The sequence below is a fragment of the Octopus bimaculoides genome, chromosome 3 (assembly GCF_046866305.1).
Source record: "Octopus bimaculoides isolate indiv1 chromosome 3, ASM4686630v1, whole genome shotgun sequence".
In the NCBI taxonomy this organism is placed as follows: domain Eukaryota; kingdom Metazoa; phylum Mollusca; class Cephalopoda; order Octopoda; family Octopodidae; genus Octopus; species Octopus bimaculoides.
The window spans coordinates 22,113,103-22,139,010 of record NC_142930.1 but is presented as its reverse complement, the minus strand read 5'-3'; the positions used below and the strand labels follow the sequence as shown (position 1 = coordinate 22,139,010).

The 25,908-nt window shown below is 36.0% G+C and overlaps 1 protein-coding gene across 2 annotated transcripts in view; it reads right to left on the bottom strand.

Moving 5' to 3' along the window:
* The window catches only part of LOC106882771 (arf-GAP domain and FG repeat-containing protein 1), a 95,670-nt gene extending 83,442 nt beyond the window's left edge, over positions 1–12,228 (bottom strand). For both annotated transcript variants that reach the window (XM_014933553.3, XM_014933554.3), the window contains exon 1: positions 12,042–12,228. In XM_014933553.3, the coding sequence (XP_014789039.1) occupies positions 12,042–12,205 (164 nt within the window). In that variant the 5' untranslated portion in view covers positions 12,206–12,228. The remainder of the gene's footprint in view (positions 1–12,041) is intronic.
* Positions 12,229–25,908: the final 13,680 nt, after the last annotated feature.

Genomic DNA, 25,908 nt, shown 5'->3' with positions numbered 1-25,908 from the left:
ACCATCAAGACATTTTCAAACCAAATGTGCAACCCTCCATGTGGTCTCTGAACCTGCTAGAATGAGATGCCAAATTCCTTTAGATCACACTCTACTCCTACCATCTTGAAAAAGGAAACACATATTGAGTAATAAATTTCAAGATAATATCCCTTAAAAGATGAGATGCTCATGGTTACATTTTTGCTCATAGGTTTTCTTGCTCAAAGCTGACCTAAAACACAAAAAAAAAAAAACAAACAAAATTAAAAACCTGAATCTGAAAGTAGCAGTAACTGAATCCACAGTTTTCTATCCAACACCACCAGAGAAAATCAAAGACAACCAGCCTTCACATTCCCCAATATATACACTTCAATATTCATAATTCAAACATTTCTAGACTCATTTGACCATAACAAAAATAACAACACAAGTATATAATAAATTAGCTCCATCAAAAATAACAGGGCTGGATACCTTTCTATAATAAGCCTCTTCATGGTTACTCAATCTGCTAGAAATAGCAACCTTATCTCCATCAAACAACACCCTACCATTTTAAGAAAGGGTACGCTGGATAATATGGTCCTTAGTTCCTTGTACATTATACAAAAACAGATTGGTTACAGTTGGAATATCTTTACAGGCCTACTTGATAAGGGCTAACTTGAAGCTAAACAACAACAAGCACCACCTCTCTACAACAAACTATGTGGCTGATGCCAGTACCACCAGACTGGCACCTGTGCTGGTGGCACATAAAAAGCACCATTCGAGCGTGGTCGATGCCAGTCCCACCAAACTGGCTCCAGTGCTGGTGGAATGTAAAATGCACCATACGAACATGGTCAATGCCAGTGTTGCCTGACTGGTCCCGTGCCAGTGGCACATAAAAAGCACCATTCAAGCATGTTTGTTGCCAGTGATACCAGACTAGCTCCCATGCCGGTGGCATGTAAAAACCACCATTCAAGCATGGTTGTTGACAGTGCCACCTAACTGGCTCCTGTGCTGGTGGCACGTAAAAAGCACCATTTGAGCATGGTCGATGCCAGTACCACCTGACTGACCCTCATGCCAGTGACATGTGAAAAGCACTCACTACACTCTCAGAGTGGCTGGCATTAGGAAGGGCATCCAGCTGTAGAAACCTTGCCAGATCAGATTGGAGCTTGGTGCAGCCTTCTAGCTTGCCAGTCCTCAGTCAAACTGTCCAACTTATTTCAGCATGGAAAGCAGACGTTAAACAATGATGATGATGAGTGCACTTTGAATGTCACATATTGCCAGAAATGTAAGAGAGTTTGCACCAAGTTTTTGCTCAAACATACATTGTCACAATAGGTCCAACACCACCAAACATGTCTACAACATCCCCAAAACACTCTTTTGCACCTTCCATCCAGTCCAGGCAAACATATATACACACTTGATCAGCAGCAACATCAATAGCTTCACTAGCCCAAAACACTGTGCTAGGATTATACTTCTATAAATACAAATATCACACTGTAATCAATTCTACCAATCTATTTCAGTGTAGCCAATATCAGAACCTACACAGATAGACTGGTCAGTGGAGGAAACACACCATGATCAGACAACATAATGATAATCCTACATAACACGACTACATAACAGCATAGTATGGTCCTCAACCAAATGGAGTATGTCATATCAGGATTGTTGGATTATATCTTGTCATTCAAATGAGTATCTAAGACAATTTGATCAAGCCTGTCAGGGACAACATTACAACAGGTATACAGGAAAAGCAGAATAGCGGAGGAGGTACCACATACTACTCCATGTAATTAAGGTAAGGGCTCCCTTCAGTCATGAATGACCATGGGATTACACCTAGAAAGTTACCCTCTGAGGCACAAGTTTAAACAGGTTCTTTGTGGAAGACCAGCAGTCGCCCATGCATACCAGTCTTCCCTCTCCACGCCAACAATGTTGTCCAAGGGAAAAGCAAAGGCCAAGACAGCTTGGCTCTAGTGAAGTCACAAATCACTTCTATGGCTAAGTGAACTGGAGAAATGTGAAATAAAGTGCCTTGCTCAAGAACACAACAAAGCCTGGTCAGGAAATGGAACTCACGACCTCATGCTCTAACCACTAAGCAATGTGCCTTCATGCAATTAACCACTGTATATCAGTGTGTATCATGTGGTCCTCAACCAAGTAGAAACGTTACGTTTGGAGCACTGGTCTGTGGATTAAATGGTCATTCAGGCTATTATCCACATGCTATATGGTTGAACTCAAATTGAAAGAGACAAAATAATATTTTAACAACAATACTTTTGGTATTTTACTAATGTTATCTGAAGACTTTTATATTACTGAGAGAGGCCAGCTTCTTTCATTCTATTTATACAGATGTCACTACATTGTTGACAAAATTAGAAAAGAGATAACAATTACTAATTGCTATCATCTAGTATTTTCAATTTAATACCAACTTGACTAAAATTTACCAGTGATAGCTTGAAGGAATGAGATTAAATTTTAGATGGCCTCAGATGTTTAATTAATGTCCAAGAAGGTTAGCTGATATTTTGCTAATAAAAAGAATTGGAACAGTTTCTTATGTCACAGCTGGCAGATATTAAGTTTAGTGGACAAGTAGTATTATAAATTGGCTGCAGCAGGATGCTTTTAAAATGCTATTAAATTCATAAATCATGCTAAAAATGATAGAAAATGATTTTTTTTTAGACTATAATAAAATTGTTATAAGGCAAAAGAAATGCATTGAATTTATGGTTCATTACTTAAGAAGTGAATATATAAAGGGTCAGAGAAAAATAATAGCTAATAAACATTCAACAAAAAAACAAAAAAAACAATCCTAGCTAGTAAAAATGCAATAAATATATTTTGAAGGGAAAAAAACTTTGATAGATATAAGGTGTGCAATTATTATTATAAATGAATTCACATAAAAGATATAAACAAGGACACTCCCACAAAAACTAAAACAAGTTTTGCAAAGCTGAAATCAAATATACTGACTTCTACAAGTTCACAAGGAATCCTGACATCAACACATTTACCTACAAACTTTCAATAAAATTACATATGCACCTAAGAACTTTGTTCAAGAGATATTACTAAACAAAGAAAAACAAACGAATCCACACTAATTAAAATGAAAAACAGTAGTAAAAGAAACATTTGACAACAAGCTAACACCAAATACATAAAACAAGAATGTAGAAAATGTGTAGCAACAAGAACTCCATCAATCATACCCATCAAATACCTACACAAATAGTAAGTAGACATTTTTGTACATTTTTATAAAATTAGCTACCACAGAGAAAATAATATCTCAATGTTACATATGTAACTTGTACCTATTAGATCATGACCTAACACAGTTTCTTTACAGATACAAAGAATAAAAACTAAAACCACATACTACCAAACCAGAAATCATATCACACACACATATCAAGGTATACACACACATTTAACTAGACCAGTGGAAACAGATAAAAATGGAAACTAGTTAAGATCATAAGATATACAAATGCTTAGTGAAAAGAAAATGCCACATGTGCAGCATACTACAAACTCATTACACATACCTCTGCACTCTTTCAAACAAATTACAAAGATATATTCATAATCCTCATATGACCCTTTTTTCCTCAACACTACGACACTTTTTTCAATGTACATTACAAATATTTAACAAACATTACATAATATCCTAACAATAACAGATATATTTGATTTTGATAATTTCTCAATCATTTCATCATCTGATCCCTTCATGAACCTGTGCTCACCTTCAGTGTATGTGTCATTAAAAGAGTGAAAATCATATCTCCATCAAGGACACCCAGTCACTGAAGGAGGTCATTTTTATGCTGAGAACTGAACTCATTTCTGCAAGTCAATGAATAACTTATCAATTCTAGTACTGCAAATGCTTACTGTAGTGAATTACACACCCTGTAGTTGTAACATATAGATTAGGTAAATTTGATCATTCAATGTTTTTTTATTGGTTTAGTCTGGAGGAAAGGGCCTTCACAAACCCTATGAGATTGGAGAGACTGATGTGATTAATATCCTGATAGAACATTTGCATGTTGATGGCCAGAAGAGATGAATTAAGGGGACAGTCAACTTGTTGGATGGTTATCCAGTACTGTCAACTGTGCTCCTGTTGAGATTTAAATTTTTTTAAATATTCCATGTATCTTAATTTAACAATGATGGACATACAAGGACACACAAACAATATATCCCTTCATAAAACCTTCTCAGTACATGGCATCCAAAACATAACCAAATTTGCAGAATCCTGTTTCTACATGCAGTACACCTGCAGAGAAAGCCTCCACACTTGTTGTCCAATTTGCATCCAAATCCAAACTGCTTTCATTAAGTAAATTTCTCAGAAAACTATTCCCTACAATTCAACTATGCTCAGCACCATACACATATACACACCAAATGCAAAAGTAACTGTGGTCACTTCAAATCAACTAAGCCATGAGCCCTGACAATGAGCTTTCCATCATCCTCAAACAATGCACATACTCACTAGACTCATCAATCTTTCCCTCTCTATCTACAGGGATATATCTCAGTCTTTGGAAACACTACATTGTGCCCTTTCAAAAGAATAGCAACCCTCTGACCCAGCCAACTATTGTTCTATCATACACATTTCCACTATCTCAATGGTAACAGAGAGAGCCAAGAACATTCTCTAACATCCTCAGTATATCTCATTGTTTAATAATCATCTTCACACTTTTTGAGGAAGTAGATCTAGCTGAGAGACCTACTCTTTTATGTCACTAATGGATTCTAGAGAAATTTGTAAAAACAATGTTGCTACCTTCAACACCTCTTGCTACACATCACACTGAATGATGGGAAAATCTTGAAATACAAAATTATCAAATATTCAGCATCTTTCATATACATCAATGCTCTTCATAAATGAAGCAAAAGCCATAACTAAAACAAATGTTTTAAATGTTAAATAATTTGATTAGAAGAGGTATGTCCCTAACCTCTTCAGGTTCCCCCAGACTAGTGAGATTGATGAAGCTTCAACATTACAAGAAAACCATGGGAGAGGAGGGAATCAGAGACCTAGATCAAATGTGAACTCTTGAAAATATACTCAAAACCAAGAGATGTTAAACTGGTAATGAGGGCAGAACCAAACTAAAAAAAAAATCTTTTTTTTGAAGGCTAGTCTCTGAGGAGTACATTAATTGTATCAAGGACTATGCCAACCCTGCTGAATATTTCAATCTCTTCAAAATATTTCATCCAATAAGGAAGTTCTGTGTGGTCACTCTCAATCTGCTAAAAATAGCACCCAAATCCTCCCTCACACTATATGCTGCTGGCTTACAATTAAAAAAAAATGGACACATTGAGCAAGGCTGGGATACATTATGCAGGACTTCTTTTATTGACAGGTATGCTCAATCAGATAATGTCAGATTAGCAGGAACATATTGAAAAGAGGACTCACATAAATTAATAATATAGCATTATGATTAAAAAAAAGTTTACTTCCAAACCACATGGGTTCAGGTTCAATCCCATTGTGTGGCACCTTGGGCAAATATCTATTACTATAGCCCTGAGTTGACCAAACCTTGTGAGTGGATTTGATAGACAGGAACTGAAAGAAGTCTAGTGTGTGTATGTGTGCACACATGTATGTATGCACATTCTCGTGTTGTGTGATAGTTGTAAACAAGTGTTACCATCATCAATTCCAATCTTCCATGAAAACATGTTTGGTTGTAGGAAATATTACCTTGATTGGAAACTGTGAACATTCAAATGATGATGTATGTGTATCATTCACCAATGTATAAATGGTGAAAAATGTAAACATTAGTAAGAAAATGGAGCTTTTCCAGTTAAGTCTTTCATGATAGTTTTTCTGTACTGAGTTAAAGACACTTCCTTATTCTTTGAGTCAGAAATGCAGTGACTAAGTAATTAGCCAGTTGAAAACCTGTAACCAAAGACACTATTATTTATTAATTGTGGTAGAAAAAAAATTTGCTTCCACTCTGAAAAAAAAAAACTTCAACTGCTGAGGGTGATATTTATGCTTCTAGTTTAACCCTATTAAAACTGCAACGAACTGAAACCATATTCATTAGAAATTCACAAGGATACTTGTCTTACAGAAAACTTAGGACCAGATTACATATGCAGAGCAAACTACTTTGAATTTAAATTTCTACACTACACCAAATATAGTACCAACAACCTTTAATAAAATAAGAATCTAATCAGGTGCAGATATGGCTGTGTGGTAAGAAGCTTGCTTTCCAACCACATGGTTCCAGGTTCAGTCCCATTGCGTGGTACCTTGGGCAAGTGTCTTCTACTATAGTCTTTGACTGACTAAAGCCTTGTGAATGGATTTGGTTGACGGAAACTGTGTGTGTGTGTATGTTTATGTGTCCCCCACCATCGCTTGAAAACCAATGTTGGTGTTTACATTCCTGTAAATTAGCGGTTCAACAAAAGAAACCGATAGAATAAGTACTAAATTTACAAAGAATAAGTCCTGGAGTCGATTCATTCAACTGAAGGTGGTGCTCCAGCATGGCCAAGTCAAATGACAAACAAGTAAAAGAATAAAACCCACGGACCAAATACCATATTTTCCATGTATAAGCCAAAATTTTCAGACCAAAATTTACATGAAAAAAATGGTAGGTTGACTTATACACCAAGACAACGCTGGAGTGCCAAAAATTCCATGTGAAATGCAGTAGGATTTGGAAAAATGGTGGTGATGCTTAAATGTTGACACTGTATATTATTTTGACTTGTATGCTGGAAACACAGCACTTGCTTCTTGTATACCCAACTCAAAAATTGACTGAACTGGAAAGCATCATCATTATTTTACATCCGTTTTCTATGCAGGCATAGACTGGATGAGTTGTCATGGTAGGATCGCTTATTATTCAGAGTTACTGCCCTCAAAGAAGCAGGTCACACACAATTTCTGTAGCAGGATGTCCTTTTTAATGCCAACCATTTTACTGAGTGTACTGGGTCTGTTTTACCATGGTACCAATGGAACCAGTGAGAAGTTGTCATGTTCTAAACATGACTAAAAGGTCCTCCTGACCCAATGTTTCCACTCATCTGTCAACCATTTTGTGGAAGAATGAGCAGAAACATAGGATCAAAAGAATCCCCTAGTTTCCAGTGGCATATAGAACATTATCAGACTTATGTACAGCAGTCCATGTAACCAAACACTACATAAACAAGTAATATCATATCAAAATAACTGAAGCAAATGTATTCTTCGCAAATATGTAGGTCACTTTAAATCCTTTTAATTGTTACCTCCATGCTAGAGTGTGGTCAAGCACAACTAATAGATGCTTCTGACAACTATATCTAAATATTTATATAAATATGAGTGTTTGAATTTACAAATGAGAGAAAAAATATTTAATGGGTCTTGAATGTAATTACTATTAGCTGAGGCTTTCTTTCATTTTTGTAACAAAATAAAAAAAAAACAAAAAAAACATGAAACTTAGAGGAAAGTTTCATGTTTAAATATACAAGTTGTCAAGGCAGTGCATTGACAAAATTGATTTGGGGTTGGATAAGTACTTTGTGGTACTTAGTTATGACTTTTCTAAATTCGAATTTTTCAACTTCATAAATATTTTGTACACGAAATGGGTCTAAATTTGAGGCCTATTGTCTATGTTAGAAATCCTTGAATAATTGGTAAGCTGGGTGGGTGGGCAGTGTATGTGACAAAATACCTGCATTGTTCAGTTATACAGTAATCCCTAGCCATATCACGATTTATTATTTGATGTCACAATTGCGATGTCCAATGGCAGTAATAGCTAGCAATAAGAAAAGATTCCAATAGTTGAAAAATAAAGAGTTGGCAATGACCTACAGAACATGTACTGTAGCAGCAAAGATGACATAAAAAAAATTTGTTAGTGGTATATGAAAATACAGTCAGAAGAGTCATCACCATTTTTCAGTCTACTTTTCCATGCTGGCATGGGATGGACAGGTTGTCATGACTAAAGTAAGTTCTTATATTAATCCAATTTTTGATGTGTTTCTTTGGTTGGACGCTTGTCCCATCACCAATACTCAAAAGTAGTATTGAAAACAAAACTCTCATGCAAATAAATAAGCAGGAATTGTATATCTGATGGAACTTTATTAATTAAAACAAGTATGTATATATTAAATTGACTATTTATATTCTTTTAATTATGGGTCATTTCTTTCTTTTTTCTTTTTTGAAAATGTAATCCTTTGTGCAGCAACCAATAAATAAATTGAAGTATATATTGATATATCTTGAGATAAAGTCAAAGAAACTGTTTTAGTTCATCTCGTGTCATACCAACATACTTAGACTCCTTTTACTTCTATTCAGATTTATATCAATGCAAACTTTAACTTGTCAATGCTAGTGACTATCGTTAACACAGCTAATCCCTTAGTATATTAAAATATATTAAACAATGACAATAGGCAAGAACTAGCTACTGAATTATTTCATAAATTTTTCCACCTAACCTGATAATATTCAAAATACTGCAATTAGTTTTCTCTTAATGTAAAATGTTTCAATTTAAATTTCTTGCATTAAGAGAAAACTAACTGTAATTCATCACACTTTCTGGCTATTAGATTCTTTTAGCAAAATTTACTTTGTTGCAAGTACATATATCAAACACCAAGATAGAAGACAACCATACTACTATTCTATGCACTCCTATTTGAGAGAGAGAGAGTGCACTAGAAGAAATTTCCATCTTTTAATTTTCTAACTGTCCACTTAAAAAACATTTGATATGCTTGCCATTCCTTTTCTTTTATGTCACCTTCCAAATTAAACATATTTCCATTTTAAATAGATTGCAAAAATTTTCCTTCCCAAAACTGTATTTATCTAGAACCTATTCCCCGTCCATATTTTCCCTTTCAATCATTAATCTGAAAGAATTCAAACTAGAAAAATCAACATCATTAATCAAATTTTAAAAAAAACGAAATAAATATACTAGTATATGTAGTGCAAACTTTGTCATGATGTAATTAGCACATCATATCCAGTAACCAAGCACAGCGCATTTGTCAGTGGACCAAACAATCATTGATGTTGGAGATAATTACAACTTAGATTTCTACATTACTGTTTAATCTGCAGCTACACATAACAGCCAAATCTCCCTTCAATCACACTCAACTATCTTTAAAAATAGAAAGATGTTGCATGATATAGTCCTAGGTACACTAAGAAAATGGAATATCTGATTATAGGCCTGTTTGATCAGGGCTAACCTGGGGTTAAACAACAAAAACATAAGACATGTTGGAAAACCTGACAGAAAATAAGATGAATGATCTGAAACCTGTTGCACAGCATTTATTAGTATAATGGCATGATGGAAAACATGTAAACAGATGAGATCAATAATTCAATCAAGAAAACCTCAGAACAAATATAAATTTTTAACCAATAAGAAAATTCCTAGTTCTCAATTGAAATGGTGGTGTTAGAACATGAATTGTTATAACACTTCATTCAATCTTCGTCTGTAGTGGAGCTGTTGTTAATTGGAAGCATGAATGCAAAATGGCATGTATGCATGCATGTGATGGTTATTAGAAACTCTTGGAATTCATCTTTAACCTAAAACATATTTTGATAAAAACGTGAATTTGAAAGACAATTTGCATACATTATACACTATCAGAAAAATAAAACAGGAACACACCAAATAAAGCATGTGTAATCCAAGAGGTCTAAAGAACTCGTAGAAGTAGATGAAATGCCTTCGAAACTGAACTCAAGACCAATGTGTCGGCTATCCAATAACGAATACTTTTACTTGTTAAATCAATCGGATAATAAACTAAGTTCTAATACAACACAAAACATTAGCAGTGATGATTTCTGTCGAGTATCATTAATTTCTTTAATTGGCTCTTTTACTAACAATATAGACACAGACTGTCCTTTCAACTATACACATTTAATTTGGCGGAAAGTTGCAACCTAAAATTAAAACACCCACGTTTATAACAAACTACTATAGGATGATACGTATTTATTTTAATAATGGGAAAGATCACAAAAGACTTCTCTAAAAACAAATCTGTTGCCTTTCAAAATATTGTCTCATTCATTCTTTTTTATTGGAAAAAAAAATGTGCCTGTTGGATAATTTGATAATTTAGCTGGTCAGGGCAAAATTTGGCGATTAAAGTGGGAAAGCTGTTTTTATGTTGAAAAATCTATTAATCGCATTTCTTTAGCCAAATTTTCTAAATGTTAATTTTAAGGTTATAAATGTTATGCAATAAATTGTTGTATAAAAGACTACTTTTTGTTATACGGTGGGGTGGAGTCGTTGAACTAGAAAACGGGGAACATAAAGATATAGATTATGCTTGAGAAAGAAGGGTAATAAAGAAATGCAAATATTTTCTAACTATACGTCAAAAGAAAATGTGTTCAGCAGTCTGATGCTTAACATCATTCTACAGCAAGTTTAGAGAGAGAGAGAGAGAGACAGACAGACAGACAGACAGAGTGAGTGGGAGATACAGAATTTAGTTAAAGACTTATGGGAACATACTTCGAATTCCAAAATGTTGTTAAGCTAACTTAGTGGGTGGATGAGGTTGCGCCTAAAGCAAAGGTAGCTAGCTGACCTACACGCTTTTCAACTGAAATTGAAATTAGTCTTTTTGCTCAATCACAGTATCTTCAATATAGTTTTTCTAGTCTGATTAGCATATCTTAGATTAGTGTTTAATAATCTTCCGATGTTGACGTGACGTAAGCACCAACTGTTTCTTCCGAAGACAGCTGTTGTTGCAATGAGATCCCGATCAAAAAAACTAACCGGAAGTATGAGCTGGCAACCACTTCCGACAATCTAACTGTCCAGTAGTAAAAAGGGGGAGTTTCTTTCAATTAATGGTTTGCAGTTAATTCACTACATGTCATGGTTTGCGTATTAAGACTTCGTCGCATATACAATGAAAATAAAAGAGATAAATTCGAATAAAGTATATAGAATCGAAGCATGATGCACATACCAATATACACATATATTATATGCCCGCTCGCCAATTTCCACTTCAATAGTAAATTGTTACCGGCATAGAGGGAAAGTAAAAAGGAAAAAAAGAGAAAAACTTGATGCTTGTTTACCGAAAGAACATACTATAGTTCCCATTAGACTATTTATTAAAACCTAAGTAGTTAAATATATAGATTGATTCTTTTTACTGGAGTAAATTTACTAGCAATATATTTCCAACAGAATGAGACATGTTTATATAAAGTATTTGCCTGGCTATTAAACACAAAATTCTGAACTGACTTCAGATGTTAACCGTCCATCTATAAATACTCTAGCAGTTATTACGATATGAAATTGTATGAGATTAGGTAAATCTTTCGAGAGAGAACAAAATGAACCGAGCTAAGGTAAATGAGTAAGTGGATTGGAAGAGGTGTGCCGAGTAGAACCGGAGCAATTATAATGTGTTAGTTACCTTTTAACTCGAGTACATGGGGTACATAGTGATTACGATAGTACGAGATAACAATTTAGTTGACGTTTGGGACACTTAGAGTAATACATAAGACAAACAAGAGCATTGAAACATAAACAGTAATTAAGTTCTCGCTAGAAATTTCTAGTTTCTGTTTACTACTACGTTTTATAATATAGACTTCTGGAACGAAGAAATAAGGAGAATAATTGTTCTGGTGTGATGAATAAATAAACGAATCAAACAAATAGGTTCCAAATGACATAATGTGTCAATGACCATAACCGACTCAATGTTTTTGTTTTTGTATTTTCCTGAAACGAGGAAGTTATAAATGTAGACAGAATATAAAGCATTATTTGGAGTGGGAATGAAAATAGAAAAAGATAGTAACATACATATATATATATATGTATATATATATAATAAAGTGTGTGTGTGTGTATATATATATATATATTTCTACTTACAGAATACCACTACATGACGTGCAAACATAAGAGCCAATAGTCATATTCACATAGGTTGGTCCACGTTGGTGACAGTCAAAGCACTGTTTATTTTGAGACAGAGCTACCATATCACGTAACATTTTAAGGTGTTTTTCATCTTGACGTCTCTTGTTAGTCGCCATCTTGCTATACGAGAAACTAAAACAGCGTTCCGTATGTCTACAAGTGTATCCAAGGGAGGTAAAACTAACTTGAAAGGCACAGCCAGCAGGGGGCGATAGTAGTAGTAATTCATTCTTAAAACGTGTTTGTAGTAAAAACTTTTGAAACAACTTCCAAAAACTGTGTCATTTCGAGATGAATCTAAATCACACGCATTGATCCCATGCGAGCCACAGAAAATATATTTTGAATAAAAAATATATTTCTGAATTTTGTAGTATGCATTTTTTATTATCACATATATAAAAGCTTGTAAATATTTAGATATATTTGTAAATATAATATATATAGAATAAAACAAGACATAAAATTGTTTCGAAGTCACTATCAACCTTTTCCTTAGTTAAGTTAATATGTACTCTACTAAAAACTATTCAATAATTCTTCATTTTAACGTTGAATTATTTTTATATATAACTTGACAAAAACAAACACATATACATACATATCTATCTATCTATCTATCTATATATATATATATTTATATATATATATATATATATATATATATATATACACACACATATATATACAGAGAGAGAGAGAGAGAGAGAGAGAGAGAGGCAGTGATGCAGATAAACACAATTAGGCTTGACATGTGTATATATAGATATATATACATATAGACACATATATCAAGATATATTCAGAACAATGAACCCATAAATACACATACATACATACATAAATACATACATACATACATACATACATATTTGAAATACCGATTGCCAAAGATGAAAGCGAAAGCTTCAAAAACCAGTGTGTGACAAGTGGTATTTTTACCCTTCTTTTATTCAAATATTTCATATTATACCTATTAAGATAGAATTCTTACTAATCGTCTCATTATTACTGCTTTTAACAGCAATAATGCTTTTATATAGTTACTTTTTATTATATATATACACATACATTTCCATAGAACATAAAAATATAAAGAAGGAAATACATAATTTCTTAACTCGACGGCTGTTTCAGGAAGCTCATATTCATGTAATAATCGTAATGATCATAATCATTTTTTAAGATATTGAATCCTTTTATCAACAGAGATAATAATTTCATATATATATATCATGTATGTATATAATACATATATAATATTAAAACCACATTAAACTACAAATCCAAAACCAAAGGAAACACAAATATGAATGAAGAAAGAAAAAAAAGAAGAAAAGGGAAACATAGGAAGAAAAAAGAAGAAAGAAAAGAAAACAAATCAATTCATAATTTACAGATGGAATGAACAAAAAGTCTTGGGTATGCAACCAGTAAACAGATATATTACCATAAGTTTGGATCCCAAGCTTACTTGTGTTTATCTGCATCACTAAATTCCATATCAACATGCCTTGGATTTCCTTTATAACCACTCTTGATGCCACGGATCTAGTCCTGGATGAAGAAGTCAGAGTTTAAGTTCAAATTAATGTGAATACTGCTGTGTGTTTTCTATATTGAGCATATCTAGCTCACATCTATAATCTGTATGTATCATATACATATGTTTATTTATAAAACCATATGAGGTATGAGAGGTGAATGTGTATTTATTTAGCCATGTGACTTCCACAAGGGTTACAGCTGTTTCGCTACCTTCTTCATGTTGTGCTAATATCTGTATGGAAGAAATTATGTGTACATGTTTGCATTAATATATATGCTCAGCATTATACAGTGCAATTGTATATTCACAAATTAATGCAAATAAAGAAAGCTAGCTCATCAGATCATTTGAACATGAGTTGAATTACTGGTGTAACTATGATGTTCCAATGATCTAATGAGCAAGCTTTCTTGATTTGCATTAATCTTTGAATATACAGTTGTAATGTATAATGCTGAACATATATAATGCAAACATGTACCTATAATTTCGTTCTAACTGAAATTAATACTACTTAAAGAAGGTTGCAAAATGGTTGTAATCCCATGGAAGTTGCATAGTTAAATAAATATATATTTACCTCACACATCTGCTGATTTTATGGGTTTTTTTACACTGCCATTGATTGGATCTTCTGGATTTTCAGTCACATGGACACTCTACGTTACATTTCTTTATAATTGATTGCAATATGGAATGTTAGCCAAGTCCATATGAGGAGCTTTCTGAGATATCTGCATGATTCTCTGAATCCATATCTTATATATGTATGCAATCAAATGGTTTGCATGAGTACAGACATAGTCAACATTACAGGTGAAAAGAAAGGTATCATTGCATGAATTGGAAAGCCATCAGGTGAGACTGGGTTTCAAAATCATGGGTGTGGTTGCAGAGGTGATGAAGGCACAGGAATTTTGAATAGGAAATTCAAGGTGGTTGAGGTGGTGGGGGATGAAGTCAAGATAAGAGTGAGAGATGGTTCTTTTATAGAAAACAGATGTGGAGAGGAAGTTGTTTAGATAATCTAACGGTAACAGAGATGTTATGGAAATTGACAGAGAGAGAGTGAAGACAGTAGAAGAATTGAACTCAACACTTAAGGGGATGCAATTGAAGAAGGTGATGAGTTTAGTATGGGTGAAAAAGGTGGCTCTGGTATAATCATCAATGTGCCTACAACATATAGTTTAGGAATAGGACCAGTGGACTGAGCAAAGATTTGAGCCACAACTGAACCTACAAAAAGGCTAGCATAGTTTGGGCCCACCCTAGTTCTGACAGTTTCCTCAGTGACCTGCAGGTAAAATTTGCTGTTGAAAGAGAAACAATTCAAAGTAAGTTCAAGCTCTGCAAAGCAGAGGAGACTAGAGGTGTTGGGCTTGAGGACAGTGTGATAGACTCAGAAGTACTTGAGGGAGAGAAGACCATCACAGTTATCCCCATATAAGTGTCATTAACGCATTCTGCAATGCCTGTAATATCATTTGCATCTTTGCACTCATGCTCTGTAACACTCACCTTTGACCATTTGCCCTTTCCCCTTACCTGCCACATTTAGTAGTGAAGATCCTTTTTGTATAATAAGTTACAAGGCAAATTCACTTGTGTATGTGTGTGTGTGCATACACGCATGTGTGTGTGTGTGAGTGTGCATGCATGTCTATGTATTTAGTAAGTCTTTTGAGTGTGTGCTTGGGTTTGCTTACTACACTGTTTGTACCCATGTCTTTTACTTATTTTTTGTTTTTTTATTTGTTAATTTATTTACTTATTTTTTCTCATTCTGTCTTAAGTATGTGTCTTGTGTGTGTATACTATTTCCAATATACATGGAAGTAGTAATTAAGCTCAATATGTAAGAAAGAAGCAATAAAGTACTTGCTAATCAATGAGTGTACTCAGTGCAAATGAGAGCACAAAAGATACTGGGGGTCTCTGGGGAATTGATAGGGAATAAAGAGTTCAAATTTGAGGAGGTAATAGAGCAGGAGTGCACAAAATATATTTGAATATTCATGAAATATTCTGATTGTTCACTGGAGTAACAGATAAATTTGGTCATTTAGGTTACATAATTAGAGACAGATGGGGTTGTATTGACTATATGTAGTTTGAGCAAGAAAGAAAGGAAAGAAGTTCAAGAAGCTATTACTTTTATTGGCAACAAAGGGGCTTTGAAACACTGCTTGGCAGTGTTTTACCCTTTCTCCATTGAGTGAGCAAGAAAACTATTAACCAATAAGGAAGTCTCTATATCAGACATGGGCAAGATGCAGCCTGTAGGACTTTCTGAATGGTATGCCACTAAAAAATTACCTTGAATATTTTTAATAGAGTAGCTCATCTGATGATAAGCCAAGACTCATGTAGCCCACTTCTCAAAAAAGTTGCCTGTGGCTGCTCTGTAGAATGACTCTACCTACTGGAAATAACAACCAAATAATCCTCATACTATTTTTAAAATGAAAATACATACTGGTTAATGTAGTCTTAGGTACACTATACTTAGAAAAACAGGGATCTTTTTTAAAACGGGGGCCACATTTTTCATTAATGTTTTACGTAGTGTTTTTGGTAGCGAAAGACTTTCAAACTTCGTATACTTATCTATTTTGTGTTATAGAACAGAAAAATATTTTTGTATTCGAATTTATTTCATGTAAAAAATTGTCTTATTTCGATAATTTCAACCAATCACTGACAAGTATTCAGTTGTTTAGATTTACTCCTTTGGCTGATTAAGCGATGTAAAGCGTATTTAATCTCCATACCTTCGTTTTATTTGCTTTTTTCATTTTAAATTTGCTTTAACCCTAACCCTAACCCTAACCCTAACCCTAGGGTTAGGGTTAGGGTTAGAGTTAGGGTTAGGGTTAGGGTTAATTGTTTCAGAATCGTTTGTTTATGTAGTCGGCACTTAATGTATATCGGCTGAATGGACGTCAGTGATTGGTTGAAATTACAGAAATACGACAACTTTAACATGGAATAATTTATGGATTTCTTTTTTTTTTAAGAAGACTAAGAGAAAAAGATGTTTTATATGACACATTCTACCAGTGTTCCAAGTTTCAAAGTGTTTCGTTAATGAAAAATGTGGCCCCCGTTTTAAAAAAGATCCCAACAATAACAACCAAATGTACTCTACCTTGATTTCAACTCACTTTATAACAATGGCAACAAATTTTATTTTCATACAAAAAAAGTGAAGCAGTAATAGTGAGTGTGATGAAGCATGATAATGAGGTGTGGGCATTGAATGAAGAAGTTCTATGAAAGTAGAAGAGAAATGTATTGAATATGATTCATTGAATGTATTTATTGACATATATAAATGACACACATAGGCTGAGAGAGTGACTGAGCATTAAAGATAAGAGTCGACATAACTGGAGAGATGACTGTATTGGTATTAATATGAGATATTGAAGATGAGTATTAGGAGAATAAGTATACTGCCTGGGAAATAGGTAGAATACTGCCAAATCAGCTCTGACTGAGTAGACGTTCAATCAAAGGAAGTCCAGCTTTGACCATCCCATATTTATATTTTGACACAAAATGTATCTATTAGTTGATCATGTAGGACTACATTAGATGATAAGGTATGATTCAAGAAAGATTTGGTCGATGTTTCCAGCAGGTCAACTGTCCACAAAGACTCTCACACAATGCATGGTTACAGATGAAGACAAGTTGTAATACGCCATATAATAGACAAGTCCAAATCATGTCAACAATGAGAAAATGAGAAATAGCTTTAACTGATAATAAATATTAAGCTTTGCTGATTGAAGCTTATCTCTGCTCTATAAAATTCATGATTTGTTTTAAGTTGGAAGTTGTGATGTTCATGCTTTGTTAAATGCAATAATCCTTTAGCACTCAGATTACTCTGTCAAATGTAATGCTTATCTATTCATATCGTTTTGAATTAATTATGCATTATCTTTTAGCTTAGCAATTTCGATGATGTGATTGTTTATTTTCAGAATGACAAATCAGGATATGAGTGAGAAGCAGGATCAGGTCAGTTTAAACATAAAACAGGTAGAATATTTGGGCTAGATGTTGTTGGCTCTCCATCACTTACGACGTCAAGGGTTCCAGTTGATCTGATCAACGGAACAGCCTGCTCCTGAAATTAACGTGCAAGTGGCTGAGCACTCCACAGACACGTGTACCCTTAACGTAGTTCTCGGGGGGATTCAGCGTGACACAGTGTGACAAGGCTGACCCTTTTAATTACAGGTACAACAGAAACAGGAAGTAAGAGTGAGAGAAAGTTGTGGTGAAAGAGTACAGCAGGGTTTGCTACCATCCCCTGCCGGAGCCTTGTGGGACTTTAGGTATTTTCGCTCAATAAACACTCACAACGCCTGGTCTGGGAATCGAAACCGCGATCCTATGACCGCGAGTCCGCTGCCCTAACCACTGGGCCATTGCACCTCCACTTGGGCCAGATATGGCTGGTTTAAATGCTAAACGGGCTAATGCTAAAAATGAAGTGAAATAGTTCCAAACAGCAAAGCTGAGTTATAAACCCAGCCAGCTCAAAGCTTAACTCTGCACTTCAGCACTAATACCTTAAGTATTCAGTACAAATGCTACTTATTATCATACCAAGAGTAACAAATAAATGTTGCTTTAACTAGGAGCACAACACAGTGGTTGACATAAGGTATGGATTTATGACTAATGTGGTCAATATTCCAGGCCATTAAGCTCATAGTTATTTTTCAATAAATAGAGTCTTTAACAAAGATCAGAGCAAGATAAAATGCATGATTATTAAATCTACATATTTAGCATTATGACTATTGTACATGAGAGCACCAATGAGAAATATGATAGACTGCTTTAGATGCAAAATCAAGTAAGTTTAAATCTCAGAAATGACATTGGTTTTATATTCCTATATAAATCTATGATTCAAGTTAAAATTATATACCAGTTTGGATATGTGACTGACAGAATTATTCAAAAAATGTTTACGTTAACATAGAGATATATCCACACACACACACACACAAAAAAAAGAGATGGGAGAGTATGGTAAAGACAGGGGAGATAACCAAGTGAAAGGCACATTGATAGAAGGTCAGTGACCAGAGTCAGAGTGAAATTTGGAGGGGAAGGACAATAATGAATTAAACAGAGGGTAATTTGCATCCTAGATGAGGAAAGTGGGATAAAAGCTGCAACTGATATTGAAACACTATGATTATGTAAACATGTGTATCAACTGTACCAATGTACATAAACACATTAATACAATCAATTTAGGAAAATAGAAATTATTTTTATTTGTTTTGATAAGGAAGAAAATGTATTGCACAGAAGTAGGAAGCAAGAATCTGTGTCAGTATGTATATGTATACAAGTTTTCTGAACGTTTGAAGTAGCACTGCATTGGGAAAACGTATTAGGGAGGAATTATAAAGGTAAAGAAGAAGGTCACTACTGGGTAAGATGGGTGTTTTTTTTTTCTAATGGAGCAGGAAAAAATGGTAACATTTATCACCATAGTGCAGTGAGGAAGAGTGAAGTTTAGATAACAGATGGGGATATATATATATATATATATATATATATATATATATATATATATTCAGATGCAGCATAGAATTTTGTCAGTGAACAGGTTGCGGTCTCAAAGCGACGAAAATATTTTGACAAATTAAATTTAAATGTTGAAGTGAATCTAATGGTCTTTGTGTGTTATTCTAAATGGCTTATAAACACCTTCCATGCTGCAATTATATATATATATATATATATATATATATATATATATATATATATATATATATATATATATATATATATATATATATATATATATATATATATATGGGTAGCACGGAACTGTAACAGACAGCCAGAAGAGAAGCTAGGAGAGAAGTATTTCTAGCCAAGGGAGAAGCAGAAAAGAAGTTTGCCTATGTTCAGTGTCATGAGGATCAAGAATTGAAGTGTTTCGGATTGCAAGACAGTGTGTGAGAGAAAATTGTGATGTCATAGGAAAGAAACATGTCTGCATGGATGATGGTACTCTTGCATTTAATGATTTTGCAAAGAAAGAGGCTTGGAAATGCCATTGTGAAAGACTGCTGAAGGTGGAGAATGAATGGGAGGAGGAGAGCCTGCCAAATTGACAGTACCTTGGTAGATAAAGCAATTAAGGATATGAAGACAGGGAAAGCCCCCAGCCCATCATGAATTACTGCTGAGATGCTTAAAATATTTGGCGGTGTGGATTATGGTCCAGTCACCTATATTATAAATCAGGTTGTAAGGAACGACCGTGCGAACTCAAAGGAGAAATGGTGACGAATGGAAGAACAGAGGACTCCTTTTATTTAAACGTGTCACACGGTCGAACACACAAACATATATATCAATTGATGATATACTTGATATGTTATACGACGATAACATATGTGACCAGTAATGAAAGACCACAACCGTATTAGATGAATAACAGAGATATTTATTATGGCGTTAAAGATGTATGTCTGTGTGTGAGTGTGAATGCGACATATAAGAACATAATCAAAGACAGGCTGTCATACAAAGAAAAGTATGTATGTGAGTGATACATGTGTGTGTATGTGAAATATTACAGCAGAGAAAGAGTCAATAACACGTGAGCAATTATACCAGTTCTTGGGTACACAATAGTATGAATCTGTATGTGAAGTGAGTTGGCTGAGTGTGGCACAGCTGATCACTAGTTGTGATGTCGTGGCATCGATGCCGGGCCGTGATTCTTGTTATACAGATGTTCGTCGCTGGCTGAGAATCTTGTCTGTTTATTATCGTGGTGAAGCTAAGTCACCTAACAGAATCGAAGAGAGAGATGTGTGCCGCGGTGGTTTAGTTTGGTGTACTTATAAAGTCATGTAGACGCTGGTGGTGATTGAGGCTGCTTGGTAGTAATCGTGTTGGTCATGACGATGGCGCTGGTGAGTAGTCGTAGACTCATGTTGCTGATGTGGCGACGGCAGTGGTCATCGTTGGCTGGACGAAGCTGTTGAAGTGGTCGCTGGCTGATTGTTGCTGCTGCTATCGTGTGGTACACGGAACAGATCTCAAAGAGAAACTGGACCGAGACAAATTTGGCCGCCGAGTTAAAGCTATTTATAACAAACTATTGGCTCCCGATGGCTTCAGTTTAATACTCTATCACGTGACCTTATTAGGGGCCGTGATTGGTCAGTTTGCGTTCTGGCGGGAAAGGTTCGAAGAATTTGCTGCTTCAAATAATAATCAGTCACGTGATGACAAGGCTGGTGTTTTCCCCTACGTTCGCGTTTGTTTATATTTAAATGAGAAGAATGGCGATAGCAGTTTTGTATCTAATGGCGGGAGGTAGTTTCACTACAAGGTGGTTCATGAAGGAGTCATACCCAATGACTGGTGTAGCAGTACCATAGTCAACTGCTACAAAGGTAAAGGTGATGGTCTAGATAGAAATAATTATAGAGGTATCAAATTGTTGGATCAGGTGATGAAAGTTATGGAGTGGGCCATGACTCAACTAATAAGGGAGAGAGTTAGTTTAGATGAGATGCAGTTTAGTTTTGTGCCAGAGAGAAGCACCACTGATGCTATATTTCTGGTAAGGCAGTTGCAAGAGAAATACATACCCAAAATAAACCTCTGTACTTGGATTCTGTTGACTTGGAGAAAGCCTTTGATAGCACAATATCCCTTATCTGGTGGTCAATGCAGAAACTAGGGATAAATGAGTTGTTGGTGAGAGCTGTACAAGTCATGTACAGGGACACTACCAGTAAGGTGAAGGTTGGTGATGGGTTCAGCAAAGAATTCTGGGTAGAAGTAGGGGTTCACCAAGGGTTGGTCCTCAGCACCCTCTTGTTCATCATAGTCCTCCAGGCAATAACAGAGGAATTTGAGACAGGCTGCTCCTGGGAGCTCCTCTATGTTGATAACCTTGTTTTTATAGCTGAATCACTATCAGAACTAGAGAAGAAGTTCCAGGTATGGAAGCAAGGTCTAGAATCAAAGAGCCTTAGAGTTAACCTAGCAAAACCCAAATTTTTAGTAAGTAGGAAGGCAGACAGATCGCAAATCCCTTCAAGTAGATGGCCCTAATTGATCTGTAGAAAAGACATAGGTAGAAACTCCATAAGACGTACCCAGTGTAAGCTTGGGACACAGAAGAGGTGCCTCAATATCAGAGGAAGGTTAACAGGGAAAATAGCTTTTGTGTGTGGAAGATGCACAGGTACAATAAACACCAAAAGTGTACAGAAAATAGACTTCATCAACAGCCAGGGGTTTAAGCGAGAGATACTAGATAGCTTCTATTATCTAGGTGACCAAGTTAGTAGCAGAGGTGGATGCTCCAAAAGTGTAGCTGTGAGAATAAGATTAGATAGAAGTTCAGAGAGCTCCTGCTTCTACTGGCAACAAAGGGCCTCTCTCTCAGTATGAAAGACAGATTGTATGATGCCTGTGTGTGAACAGCTATGCTACATGGCAGTGAAATATGGGCTGTGACAGCTGAGGACATGCATAGAAATGAAGCCAGTATGCCTTGCTGGATGTGCAATATCAGTGTGCATGTTCAACAGAGTGTAATCTTCTTGAGAGAAAAGTTGGGCATCACTGGCATCAGATGTGGTGTGCAAGAGAGATGACTGCTGGTATGGTCATGCAATGCATATGGACAAAGACAGCTGTGTAAAGAAGCACCAATCTCTAACTGTGGAGGGAATATGAGATAGAGGTAGACTATGGAAGACATGGGATGAGGTGTGAAGCATGATCTTTGAACTTTGAGCCTCACAGAGGCAATGACTAGTGACCGAGACCTTTGGCGATCTGCTGTGCTTGAGAAGACCCATTAAGCCAAGTGAAATAGTAGTCATGGCTGATGCTGGCATCACATAACTGGCACCCATGTCAGTGGCATGTAAAAAGCACCTTTCAAGCGTTGGGCCTCATGGAGGCAAAGTGGCTGAGCGCCTTTCGAGTTTTGGGCCTCATGGAGGCATTGACTGAGACCTTTGGCAGTATATTGTGCTTGCAAAGAAGACCCCCTCAAACCAAGTAAAATTGCAGTCATGGCAGATACCAGTGTCACGCAAATGGCATCCATGTCAGTGGCACATAAAAGCATCCATTACACCCTTGGAGTGGTTGGTGTTAGGAAGGGCATCCAGCCTTAGAAACCATGCCAAACTTAAGTGGGGGCTGGTGCAGCCTTCCAACTTGCCAGCCTGCCAGCATGGACAATGGGCGCTAAATGATGATGATGATGATGATGATGATTTCGCCATCATCATCATCATCGTTTAATGTCCATATTAGCATGGGTTGTGCGGTTTAACCAGAACTGGTAAGCTGGAGAGCTGCACCAGGCTCCAGTCTGATTTGGCATGGTTTCTACTGTTGGATGCCTTTCCTAACACCAACCACTTTACATAGTGTACTGGGTGCTTTTACATGGCACTGGCATGGGTTGCTTTTTATGTGGCACCAGCACAAGACTGTTGAAGGTCAATCTTTTTCACCAAGGGCAGTGAGCTTAACCTGCTGTGGAGTATAGGTCTTCTTGAGTACAACAAGGCATCAGACATCTCGGTGCGTTGTCATCTTGTTTGAAAGGTTCAGCATCCTGATGATGCCGTTCAGTACTTTGTCCTATGTATTCCTGAGTCTCCTGCTTCCATGTGTTCCATCCCATCTCTGCCATGACACATTCAGTGAATGGGTGGCAGTGTTAGAGAGAGAGAGAGAGAGAGAGAGAGAGAGATAGAAGGGAGGGGGAGAGAGAGAGAGCGAAGGGAGGGAGGGGAGAGAGAGAGAGAGAGAGAGAGAGAGAGAGAGAGAGAGAGAGAGAGAGAGAGAGAGAGTATATGTGTATTGTTTGTGTGAAGCTATAGGCAAAGCTGCACATTTCAGACATTGAAAAAACCAAAACAAAACAAAAAAAACTTGCTGGTTTCAAATATGCCAAGTCTCACTGATCCTACTTTACAAACATTCGAGAATGTTGTGTCACAGCATGAGCAAGCAGAATTAATGGTGAATAGATAGCAACCATAACATGTGAAGAGGAAACAAAAATAGAAAAAGATCATGAGGAAGTATTTGAAAACTTCTAATATCACTTAAGAAAGGTGTGAATATCACAATCACTATTTACTCTATATTAGCTTTTGAAGTACTGCTAGCAGTAGGCATGCAGTACTTGCCAGTATGGGGTGTATTACCAGTAGAGATAGTTTGTGTAAAGTATCCTCCTCCTCCTCATCATCATCATCACCACCACCACCACCACCACCACCATTAACATCATAATCATCATTAACATTTGACATCCTTTTTCCATTCTGGCACAGGCAACACAGCTTAACAGAAACTTTTATAAGGTCAGGGGTTGCATCATGGTCTGTTTTGGCTTGGTTTCTACGGCTGGATGCCCTTCTTAAAGCCAACCATTTTACAGACTGTTCTGGTTGCTTTTTATGTGTCACCATTGTCAGTGCTTTTAACGTGGCATCAGCACCAATGCTTCTTATGTGACACCAGCATCTGCACAAAGCTTTTTACATGGCACTTTGGTTTTAGGATCTCAATTTTGTTGTGATAGGTGGGTCTTCTCGAGTACAGCAATGTGCCACATATCTCAGTCCTGTGTCATCTCCTTTGCAAGGTTCAGCATTTTGAGATTTGCTTTCAATACTTCATCCCATGTCTTCCTGGGTCTCCCTCTTCCACAACCTCTCTCCACTTTAAGTGATCAGCACTTTATGCAACTGTTCTCATCCATTTGCATCACACGACCAAATCAGCATGGTTTCCTCTCTTACACATTGTATATGACTGTATATAAGTCCTGTTATGCCCAAATTCTTTCTCAATACATTAATGCTCTGTCACACATGCACACTGACATCGCACATCTAGTAGAACATACTAGCTTTGTTCCGCTCCAGCTTTTGCATGTCCTCCACATTCAGGGTTCACATCTCACTACCATGCAACATTGTAGTTTGTACACATGCATCGTACAATCTTCCCTTCTCTCAGTAGGATAATTTAAGATTGATCTAGCCACATGAACTATGAGGAACTAAAAGGCTTGAAAGAAACTAAGGAATGAGAAAGTAGTGTGGAAATGTGAAATAAAAGATGTTAACTAACTACAACCAAGTGATTGGGGCTAACAAATGAGTACTTTTGTTTTTTTGATATCTGTCTGTAGAATATGTCATTGGATTCATAAAAGTCTTGTGAAGCTCTTGTGAGGAATCATTTCAATCTTTCAAGACTTTATTCTTTTTGTGAATAGAAAGAGTGGTATATCCTTGGGTGATATATTTGGAAGAGGCTAGATTACAAATTTTGTGTGCATTCCCAAAGGAAATTCTTTCTGCTTTAAGTTTTGATTGTCCCAGAAGCATATGTGAAATACATTTGATACCATTTATTAGTCAATATAGAATAAACCAACTGATGTAAACTTCCTGAGAATGTAAGTGGACACTTTGTGTATTATAAGAAGTTTTATAATGGTATTGGAGTGTTATGGCTGTGTGGATATTTTGAAAATACCTCAGAGAGTGACAACCATGCCTTGCATAGTTAGCAGTTGCCCTTTCGCAAGGTATAGCACCTATTCAGCCACCCTTCTAGGGATATGATGAAGTCATGGAACTGCAGTAAGGTGGATTGTGAAGAAGTAGTGGAAGTGCTCAACTGCGCCAATGGTGCTTCTTACATTTATGCTGAGCAGAGGAATCCTAGATCAATGATCAGGATCATCAAGCTCACACATACACACATTAGTGTGTGTTTGTGTATATTCATTTCTTATTTTGTCTCAAAGACAGCAATTGTGAGGTGTGGAATAGTTAATTACATTGACCCCAGTGATCAACTGGTGATTATTTTATTGACTCTGAAAGGATGAAAGGCAAAGTCAACTTCAACAGAATTTGAACTCAATGATTCAGCCATCTTATCTTATTTATGTATATATATGTATATATATATATATATATTATATATATATATGTGTGTGTGTGTGTGTGTGTGTGTGTGTGTGTATCATCATCATCATCGTTTAATGTCCACTTTCCATGCTAGTATGGGTTGGATGATTTGACTGAGGACTGGTGAACCGGATGGTTGCACCAGGCTCCAATCTGATCTGGCAGAGTTTCTACAGCTGGATGACCTTCCTAATGCCAACCACTCCGAGAGTGTAGAGAAATTTTCATCAAGGTG